The 12,095-nt window shown below is 36.1% G+C and overlaps 1 protein-coding gene across 1 annotated transcript in view; it reads right to left on the reverse strand.

Moving 5' to 3' along the window:
• LOC125074359 (diacylglycerol kinase 1) overlaps positions 1-963 on the reverse strand; it is a 71,160-nt gene extending 70,197 nt beyond the window's left edge. The window contains exon 1 of the mRNA XM_047685664.1: positions 882-963. Within this exon, the coding sequence (XP_047541620.1) occupies positions 882-963 (82 nt within the window). The remainder of the gene's footprint in view (positions 1-881) is intronic.
• Between the last annotated feature and the right edge of the window lie 11,132 nt (positions 964-12,095).

A 12,095-nucleotide genomic window follows, 5' to 3' on the forward strand; every position in this document is an offset into this window, starting at 1 on the left:
AAAGTTTTAACTTCGTTGGGTACAAAGGCCTTCAGAGAAATTTATGAAGGTGTAATTTTTTTAATAAAATCAAAATTGATCCAATTCCAGGGATAAATTGACTGAGATTAATTTTTCAGCTCAAATGATTTAACGATTTCGATGGAATTTTGAACTTTGATGGACATTGATATAAATTCTTGTTTTTTTTAAATTATCTTTCGAATGTCAGAATTGGTTATAAGATTTTAACTAAATCTTTTCTGGTTTTAATTTGAATAGGATAATGTAGATTTAATTATTAGAGATTATAAGGGTGTGTTTTAATAAACAAAGTATGCAACCAGCGTGCGTCATTGGATCAGCATGGTGAAGTCAAGTCTAAAGCGAAACTGCAAAACAGATTATATTAACAGAGTAATAATTTAGGGAAGATCGTTGACCGTTGTATAATTATTTATATTATAGGTAGGCGGACGAGAAATGTGCCACCTGATGGTAAGTGGTCATCACCGCCTATATACTATTTCGTTGTAAGAAATGTAAACCATTCCTTAGGTCGCCAATACACCACCAACTTTGGGATCTAAGATGTTATGTCCCTTGTGCCTGTAGTTACACCAGCTCACTCACCCATCAAACCGGAACACAAATATATGATTATGTATGAAACTGTGACTTTAACTCTGATTTAGTTTCTATTCCGTCTGTGTGTGAAGGTCATTTACGTGGTACAAATATGCATCTTAATCCAGGGTGTATGGAGTCTAAGCACCCAAGCGCCACGGACTCGATAGTTTCTAATATATTTAGTGGAAAAGAAAGATCTCCAGAACGCTGCTTGCTTGAGGCAGCTGTACAGAGGTAAATCTACATCTAAAATAATAGCATATTGAACTTACATGATGTTAGTTCTTGCAGCTGTTGGAACTCAGCGGGTGATAGCTTGTCCCACTGGAACCCGCTGCCGGCTGTGTTCGGCATGACCTGGAAACAAAACATACTATATATCGTGGATCTTTGTTTCAAGGACTGATGAGATAACTTATTTAATAACCTGGCTCATTTAATTTATAAAAAAATCTATATTATTATTAAAGAGACGATCTTTTCCTGATCTTCTTTTTTTAATTTACCATTGATTTTATTATGTATCGAGATAACTGTTAAAGGTTTGTGCATTAGATGTCACCAGAGAGTACATACAGTACGGATGAGCATTTTTTTTTTGCATCCAATAATAAAAGATAATCTGTTATAATACATACGGTATAAACAAGGCACAACGAGGGAAGCTGTGTGCTGTGGTACACAGGGGACAATTATCGAAAGATACCCAGGCCCTAGAGTATTATTCTACCCGAGTACTGCAGGGATAAAATGACCAGATCATGATAGGTGGTCACCCCATCTCGATTAGTATAAATTAGCTATTCCTTACGTCTATGGGAATTAGAGCCGATATTACACGGATAAACCCACTCCTCTCTTAGACACAGCAGTACCATAAAGTTCAATTTCTGGTTAATAATTGAATAGACAATGGCGCCGTAAGAAATATTCGCCATTCTTTACAACACCAAAGCGCTAATACGTAACCAACCTTGGGAATTTTGATCACTCAACACTGACTCACTCAACCTTTAATCCAGAACACAATAATACTAAGTATAGTTATTTGGCGGTAGAATATCTTAAGAGTGAATGGTGCTTGCCCTGGTGGGTTTACATGAAGTCCAAGTAACTAATTATAATATTTAAAGATCTACTCCGTATTTTCTGATCGGCCTCGATCGTCTTGTCAGATAAGGCAAAAGGCAAATCGATTAAATTCTTTGATGTAATACAAAATATCAATCAAGTACAAATTGTCCGAAAATCGGTCAGAAAAAAAACGACTACGAAAATCAATTTAAACGACTCACGACTCAAAATTACGTATGACCGTAAAATTGTTTTCAATATTTTACCAATGAGATGCGAAGTGCTTTCATATACTGTGTGGCTGCTGAGTGTGTGGCCGGGGCCAATAAAGGACTAAATAATTCTTTTCATCCTGTCCATGATGAGTCCTAATTAATTCAACAACGTCAAAAATATTGTTCACTAAGCTAACACTTGTAATCATCATTTGGTTTGGAAAAATACCGTATAAGAGCCCAATGATAAAGATTATGGTAAAGATGATAATGGCTTACATCTTTGTGAAGATGGAAAGGATCTAGGAGAAAGTACTCATAATCATCATCAGCCCACATTCGTCCTCTGCTGGACATAGGCCTCTCCAATTGCACGCCACTGTGGCCTTTCTTCGGCTACTCGCATCCATCGAAAGTAATACTTTTCTAATTTCAAATCCATCATATGCCCTTACAATGTATTATTTTGCTTTATAAATGGCGGCAATGCTATATCAGTGTGTACTGGCAGACTATGCACTCGTATTCCCAGGTCAGGTTATATCAGAGCTGCCGTCAGAACGTCGATCTTGATGGATAGTGCCCTGAATATCATGTTCTGACGTTGACAAAACGTATGTTTGTATAACGCCCACGACACATCACGCTTTATAATATACCAATTGTAAATAGCTGACTTAGCTTTGCATGATTTAGTATTTTAATAATCATTTATGAGTATGAGCCGAGATGGCCCAGTGGTTAGAACGCGGGATGGTTAGAATTTCGGGTTCAAACCCAGGCAGGCACCACTGAAATTTCATGTGCTTAATTTGTGTTTATAATTCATCTCGTGCTCGGCTGTGAAGGAAAACATCGTGAGGAAACCTGCATGTGTCTAATTTCAACGAAATTCTGCCACATGTGTATTCCGCCAACCCGCATTGGAGCAGCGTGGTGGAATATGCTCCAAACCTTCTTCTCAAAGGGAGAGGAGGCCTTTATCCCAGCAGTGGGATATTTACGGGCTGCTAATGCTAATCATTTAAAAATATAGTTTCCGCCTCTCTGTTTTTAGGTCATATTCTGTACCCCTGATGTATGTATGCAAAATTTTATTAGGATCTGTCGAGTAGTTAAGACGTGTAAGGGAACTTATTTTCGCATTTTTTTTTTTCTAGCACTTATCTAATATCTTGAATAAAGTGTATATTTAAAAATAGATCGAAGGATAAACGAATTTCAATAAGCGGATACTCTGTGACCGTACGCACACAATTCTACGTCGATTAAATATATCCTCATACGTTCGGTAGTTTTCACGTTGTCACACACAGAAGAATAAAATTCATTATTTATATATATTAAAAAAAATCTTTACATTAGTGTTTTTATTGCTAAGTTAAAATTTTTTCAGTTTTCACAGATGATCGAAGGCACAGAAAAGAAAATTTTTGGACTATTTTGACGATATTGTACGTTTCTACCACATAAAAATAATTTTAGAACCGTACAGAACTGATCTCCATACATTTTTTTTATTGTAAAGCAATTTCAATTGAAAAAAATATCTTAGAATTGCGCTATCAATGCTATATTTAAGTGGACTATTAGCTTATACCAAGCCTTACTGGAGCGAACGTGATGGATGTACCTCGGGTATCGCATGTTTATGTTGACGGTGTATTTTGTTAAGGCTTAACCACGCTTTTGTAATAGCTTTTATCTTAAACAGTGTCATTAATACAATCATTACAATCATGATTATTATCATCAATTATCTACCAATCGCAGGCCACAGCTGATCTTCAAAGAACTAGAGAGCAGATCATTGCATGCATGTTTACCGATCAGTGATCTTTTCGTTCTCCGGATAACCTCACTTCTGATCTATATTATGTTGAACAATTTTTATTTTGTGGACTAGTCCCGCAATTAGTGTCCACGTTTAAGCACCTTTTGTTATAGCAGGTCAGACATTGGTTGGAAATTTCGTTTTTATTGAGAGTAGCTTTCACCCAGGAATCTCGGAGTTGACTTCCGATACGGGAAACCTATTTTGTCTATTTAAACTGCTAGAATTCTTGTCATATGTTCACACGGTTATGTTTATATAAGTTAGTTAGTTTTTTTTAATAGAAAGACTGAAAATAATAGACGCTTGTACAATGTTACATCGGTCGGACGGTATTGAAAACGAGGCGTGAAGAGGCATCTTGCGGGCCGGCATGGCGAGGGTGACTGGTGCAGCTCATCCTCGCGAACTGTACTAGTCGTCTTTGCGTTTGGACTCCACTTCCACTAACCATCAGGTGGAGTGGAGTCATATGTCTGCCCGGACATAATAAAAACTAGAAATACAAATTAATGTAAATATTTCTATATTATATGTAAATAAATGCATTATTGTTTAATGTCCTCTAGAGAAAATCCTCATAAGAAAATCTGCATGTGACGTATTTAATTGAAGAGTATTTATACCAATATTATTAGCGATGATCTTTAGAGTATATCTCTAACGTACGCCAAATCAGACTAGGAGTTACAGGGATGGTTGAAATCGAGCAGAGTAACCAACTTATAATTCTACCTCCTCTATTTACGCGCGCATACGAAAGAAGAAGACGAGACTGGAAGGTGCTTAATTTTAAAGACTTTAATAGGTATCTTGGTATACAAGGTGACTACCTCGTTCATCTACTGGTAGATGATATAAGGCCACAAGGCCGATGACGAGGTTCTGAGTTCAAATCCCAGATCATGCCGATAAAAGATTATTGGGTTCTTCTGTAAATCTCAGTTACAGATGTTCTGGAAGTTGGAAGTGTGTACACTTCTATATATCAGAAAGCCTGTAAAGGCGATTGTCCTGGTTCCGATCGTCTCGATTTGGTATCCCATTGGCTTAAGAGAGAGGACATAGAGAGCACCTGTGTTTTCTGTACTGTAATACGTCCTGCATAATTGTCGGGTCTCGTTTAGAGATTTGCCGCCATGACAGAAATCAGTCAGAACGACACCATGTCAACAAGATATGAGGAATTCATAAGGGACCTCGATGTCTCAAAAAAAAGATTTTGTTACATTCAAAAGTCGAATCCATCACAACATACAAATGTCCAAAGATACTCCGTTTTGAAACGACGCAGTAAACATTTCATTTTAAAATAGACAGACATTTTATGAATATGTAAATAAGTCTACAATTTTTATTCCCACGTGCACACTTGTTGAATTCGCATGCATTCAATTTTATATGGAAATACGCTTCCCCAATATTGGCAGTCGTACAACGTATGAAATAAATTCAAACGCTCGTAAAGTATAACATTTTATCATCCCTTAGCTATTATTAAATACTCCTCGATATTATGTTTATTTCAAAACTCGAGTTTGTAATAATAATAATACAATTAATAACGAAAATTGTTTAATTTTATACTAATAAATGCAGTTGGAATAGTGTTGTATTCAGTGATATATGTAGGCGTTGATAATTTATATATAGAGATAGATTTTTGCTCTACAAAAGAACAAAAACAAACGAGCGAACATTCTTATCTTGGTGTGCGTGACAGTTACGCTGGACACTTGTTAACGTCATACTATTTTAGTAGTTTAGTGTACGTGAACTTAGTAGTCCATTGAAATGTTACATTGACCGAACATTTTCTAGAGGTCAATACAATATGGTAAAAAAACACATAGACATAATTGTACCCACAACGATTTGCTACAAATTATGACTTTACAAATTTTCCGTATAATTAATAGCTTCGGAGTTATAGTTAAAATTGTTTCCACAACTTTTTTCAAGATAGCGGGCGGTGGACAAGAGCGCCAACCCCACAAACTTGGGGTTCCAGTTTGTGGGGTTGTATTGACCCCCCGTACATGTCCCATGAATAAAATCGCGTCTTCTAGGAAATGTTCAGTTTGGCACTAAAATTTTAACATTTCAATGGACTATAGTGCCCAACTATTGACCAATATTTGATTGGTTGTTTGATAGCTTGTAAATAGCTGCCAGATTCGATAACTATTCAGAAGAATATTGTTAATATAGTATAGAGTATGCCTTTAAGGAGATCTGTCATCTTTAAAATAAAACATTTAGAGTTATTTTTAAACATACTTTATTGCTGTCTTGGAATAAACATTTCTAATGTCTGCTGCCTACACATAGCTTACGCCAACGCGTAAAACGTTTCAAACAATACTTGTCAAGATTTTCAAAAAACCTATTACCTATCTTCAATTTATTATCATCGATAGACTCTTATACAACCTTAAGCAATTAGAATTTCCTTTATAAGGCTCGATAATAATAATACCCAATTAATAAACGAATCTCACTGTTAACCATTTCAAATTATATAGATTCAATGATTGTTTCTGAATCACGCTAACGTTTGTTTTACCGAATTTTTTAAACCGAGTAGCTGATAGTTGATGAGTTCCAGGCAGGATATATTATATACATGTATAATTGTATTTACCTAACATAACTTTAATAAATAATAAATGAATACTGGACAACATCACATACATTACTCTGATTCCAATGTAAGTAGCTAAAGCACTTGTGTTATGGAAAATCAGATGTGACGACGGTACCACAAACGCAAGACGACATAGAAAACTAATGAACTTTTTCTACATCGACTCGGCCGAGAATCAATCCTGGGACCTCAGAGTAGCGTATCCATGAAAACCGGTGTACACACTACTCGACCACGGAGGTCGTATAACTTCATCGTATCAAATATTTATATTAGAGTTCATTTTTGGAACTTTTTGTCTAACTCAATAACCACGAAGTGACGATTGTTAACCAAGAACTCCACAAGTGAATCCGCAAATGGATAAAGGTCATGAATTTTCCGCATTTAATCAAATGTCCTTTTTTTGAAATTATTATTCATTGGTTCGGAATGCTGACAAAGTGAGAAAATTCTGTTCATAATTCCACGCTTCATGATTTGTACGGTAACAACTATTTATAATTTTTAATCTATATATATAATAAAATTGGTGTGTCTGTTTGTAATAAAAAATAACCGCGTTTTACTAAATGCACATGTATGTACACGGTACATATACCTTTTTTACAATCTTTGTCTGTCTGTCTGTCTGTTTGTTCCGGCTAATCTTTGGAACGGCTGGACAGATAGCTGATGTAATGAGGAGTAAGTTAGGCTACTTTTATTTTAGAATTATATGTAAAATAATGATAAAGTCACGCTTTTTTATTAAATTCAAACGCGCACGAAGTCACGGGCACAGCTAGTTGTATATAAATTAGACCTCAACATATATAACATTATTAAGTATATAAATGTCATCAACGTTTATTATTGGCTTATCCTAAACCCATTTACAAAACGACACAAAGTGTTTTAAAGTACTGGAAGATAGGATTTGGCAGATTTTTAAGGAAGGCAGTCTTTTTGCCGCTATTTCTTCTTGAAAATTGCTGGTGCATTGAATTCCAACATATGGGTTATTAAGGCACCAGATGCTGATTATTATAGACAACAAGGCTCCCTTATTCAAAGCTTACTTACTTTTACCTATTCACAAGTAGACATTGCTTAACTTCCAAAATTCTAGGTTATCCAGTAAACTTAGGCTTTTAATCCAATTATTTAATCCCAGCGTTTTTTACGAGAAAAGCCTTCGCATTGGACATTTACTTCAAGCATTGCTATCCAGCTAAATATTCGAGCGAGGCATGTGAAGGAAGCTGAGAGCAGAAATCTGACCATTAAATTCGTATTAAATTAAAGACGAACTTCCATAAATACGTTAAGTCCTCTAAACATCCACAGAATCCAGTATTCTATGAATGGCATATGCTGTTTTGCATATAAAAATAGCATCTTTATGAAAAATACATCTTAAATTTTATGCATGAATCGTTTATTATTCATCTTCCAATGCAATATATATGCAAATTTATTGCTTGTACGATATATCGTCGTGTAATTAGGTGTTTAAGAAAATATTAAGGATATACGACGAGTTGAAACGGTTTTGTAACCAAGGAGTATTTAGGTTAACGCTTTGGGAATAACTTTTGATCTGATATTGATAATCTGATATAATTTGGTTATTTGTCGTCATAAGACGGCAAGGAAGCAAGGCCGAGTGGTTAGCGACCTTGCTCTGTAAGAAATATTAACCATTCCTCAGACCGCCAACGCGTCTCCAATATTGGGAGCTGATGTTATATCCCTTGTATATGTATTTAATACTGGCTCTCCGGTTCGATGGTCGTCGAAACGGATCGGAGAGGCTGTGACATCTTGTCGATATAACGCATCTGAGGCTCATCCCGTGCAGCGTTCCACTAACGCAGTACAGTAAAGCAAGATTTTGTAACTTCATTTGCAGTATATTCGATATAAAACTTTTGAAGGCATAATAGGTTAATTTTATATCAGACTCAGGGCATTTTTTATGTGATAAAGTGTACTTATATACTTTGTTTAATATAGGCTATGTAAGAATTATTATATAATAATTAAATCGCCAATGCGCCTCCATTGAGAGCTAAGATGATATATCCCTTGCACCTGTAGTTACACTGGCTCCCTCACAAGAGGTTGAAACGGTACACAACTATACTAAGTATAACTGTTTGACGGTAGAATATCTGACGAGTGGTACCTTCCCAAAACTTCCAAAGCCAACACCTGGTTGGATCGTAATAGAATTTGGAAAATATCGCATTCAATATAAATTAGGAAATTTGGTTCAATTGCGGATTATTTTTGTGAGGACAAATAGAGAGCCATCTCGAAGCCGAGATGGCCCAGTGGTTAGAACGCGTGCATCTTAACCGATGATTTCGGGTTCAAACCCAGGCAGGCACCACTGAAATTTCATGTGCTTAATTTGTGTTTATAATTCATCTCGTGCTCGGCGGTGAAGGAAAACATCGTGAGGAAACCTGCGTGTGTCTAATTTCAACGAAATTCAGCCACATGTGTATTCCGCCAACCCGCATTGGAGCAGCGTGGCGGAATATGCTCCAAACCTTCTCCTCAAAGGGAGAGGAGGCCTTTATCCCAGCAGTGGGACATTTACGGGCTGCTTATGTTATGTTATGTAAATCGAGAGCGTATCGTAACCTTTATAATTAAACGAAATTGTCCCCCAGGTGTTAGGGCAACTTAGTCCCTAAGGAAAATTTCGTTATTCTTCGTAACATTAATTAATAAAAAAAGTAATGCTAGTCCACCTGCGCCTTATTACGACGCGGATATAATTTTTAAGAGGGTTCTTTAGCTAATTTTAAGACGTTAATATTCTCTATTACGTTCACAATAAGTACATTATCTTCTGAGTAAACTTCGATATCTGCTGAATTAATAATGAACGTCCCTTATAACGCACGATCTTTCAATCCGTCTCGGGGTCTCGAGAGCTTAAATATTCCTGATCATCCATCAAAATATGACCTTGATATTTATTGTACCTTTCGATGCGTATTTTGCGCGAAATATAATAATTATTATAATTATTATGAATTCTGTAACGAAATTACTATTCTTAAATAGCTGAGATTGCCCAGTGGTTAGAACGCGTGCATCTTAACCGATGATTGCGGGTTCAAACCCAGGCGAGCACCACTGGATTTGTGCTTAATTTGTGATTTGTGTTTATAATTCATGTCGTGCTCGGCGGTGAAGGAAAACATCGTGAGGAAACCTACACGTGTCTAACATTAAAGAAATTCTGCCACATGTATATCCACCAAACCGCACTGGAGCAACGTGGTGGAATATGCTCCAAAACCTTTTCCTCAAAGGGAAGGGAGGAGGCCTTAACTCAGCAGTAGGAAATTTACTGGCTGTTAATGTTGGATGTTGATTACTAATTATTATCAGTTATGGGAAATCTGATGATAACTCGGTTGGCACGCGCCCTTTTGGCATGTCAAGGTTAAATTATGCAACTCATTTAGGCACATTAACGCGATCTCGATCCTGAACGCATCACACTTATTTTCTGCGAAAACCTTCGTGCAACCGGGTTATGTGGAATTCCTACACAGTCAAACCACTGCGAACGTCCTCGACACGGATCAAAGTGCGGGATTGTATCGATATAACATTCAAGGCTCCTCCTGTGTAGTGCTCGGCTCATGATTCGAAACGCAGTACACTTTAATAACTCCATTATTCACAGTTAATTTACTAATTGATGAAACTTGAAGGCATAATAGGTTAATTTTATATCAAGCTTAAGGAGACGTTTTATGTTATAAAATGAACTTAGTGTTAGGCTGTATACTTAATACAATTAAATATTAAATAATATACAAAGGTTCGAGACTAAATAAATGTCAAGAAATAAAATTGGTATTAAAAGTCCCACCAATTTATTTCAAACTAAAAATAAGTTTATATGATGCCATGTTAAACTGTACATACGAGGCAGAGAGAGAAAGTTTATCATTATAAAAACACAAACGCACGTAAACCTAAAACGCAATTTAGTTAATAATATGAAACTATATTGGTTTCAGTGTATAGTCTTAGAAATGTAATAAAATACTAAGAGTTTGGAGGACGTCGCTTGTGTCAGGCCGGTATATTCAGCGAGATACGTATTGCATTTCAAAGGAAAAATTCCGCATTCTTGCCACAATTCCGCACGGTCACGATTTGTACGGTAACTATAAATGTCGGAGTTGCATGCGAACAGTTCGGTTCGGGGTTTGATCCGACATTTGGAACACTATGTGGGCGTGAAATGGAGATATTCGCAAAATAAAACGTATTTAATATCGTCTAATCACTGTATTAATTGATTCAATAATCGTACACCACTAAAATCAAAGGATTGCAATGATTAATATCGATTAAGAGCAAGTGGGTTTGCAAGCAACCATCGTATTCGAGGCGCTTGTCAAAACGTAACGGCTCGCGTTGCCTTGACACTTACAACTTCATTCGGGGCGACCCGCTCTTAAAACTATATCAGCCATCAAATATTATTGCCAACTACTCGATTCATTAATTATATCCAAATCAACAACCGAAGTAACCGCGTCCCGTTACATATATTTCACGATATATAAACATTACGTAATCAATCCTTTTTTTTTAATCTACTTTACGGAGATTATGTTAAAGGCCTCATTTATGGGACAGTCAAATTTATACGGTATTTAAATTTTGAAATATCCTTGATGAATTTATCGTATTTTTTTTTATTTCCTCGGTAAAAGTTTTGGCAAAGATCCTATTTTCGGGAGTCTTAAGTTGGTGTTGGTAAATAATTTTATTTTCGAGGTCTTCTAGGTTGGAGTATATATTTTATATATAGCCCGCGTCTCACATCTTATTTCATTTGTTAAGTGTGACCACTCATTAACTATAGTGAAAAGGACGATTATGATTCCGGAATTACGAGTGGTTACCCGAATAGTACTCGATACAATCGAATTAGAATAATTAATTTGACCTTACCGGCTTATTGCGGTATTTTAATCCACTTAGCCAAAATGTCTGAATTCTCATTATGTTAAGAGTTGATCATACATACATACATATATTAATATTATTAATGAAAAGATCTGTCTGTCCGTCTGGTGCTTTTGATTTTGACAAAAACAAAATCAAAATATTCATTAGCAGCCCGTAAATGTCCCACTGCTGGGATAAAGGCCTCCTCTCCCTTTGAGGAGAAGGTTTGGAGCATATTCCACCACGCTGCTCCAATGCGGGTTGGCGGAATACACATGTGGCAAAATTTCGTTGAAATTAGACACATGCAGGTTTCCTCACGATGTTTTCCTTCACCGCCGAGCACGAGATGAATTATAAACACAAATTAAGCACATGAAATTTCAGTGGTGCCTGCCTGGGTTTGAACCCAAAATCATCGGTTAAGATGCACGCGTTCTAACCACTGGGCCATCTCGGCTCTAATCAAAATATACTTTATTCAAATAGGCTTTTACAAGCACTTTTGAAACGTCATTTAACAAACTATATTAAGTGAAGCTACCACCGGTCTGGAATGCAGATTCTACCAAAAAGAACCGGCAAGAAACTCAGTAGTTACTCTTTTTCAACATTTAAATATACAAAGTCATTTAATTAAATACAATTATAAATGTATATAATACATCCTGCCTGGAAGTCAATAAGTTTAGCTCCACGCTTTTTTATCATCTATATAATCTTGTATTGAATATAATGC

This window comes from Vanessa atalanta, chromosome 27 (assembly GCF_905147765.1).
Source record: "Vanessa atalanta chromosome 27, ilVanAtal1.2, whole genome shotgun sequence".
Taxonomy (NCBI): Eukaryota; Metazoa; Arthropoda; class Insecta; order Lepidoptera; family Nymphalidae; genus Vanessa; species Vanessa atalanta.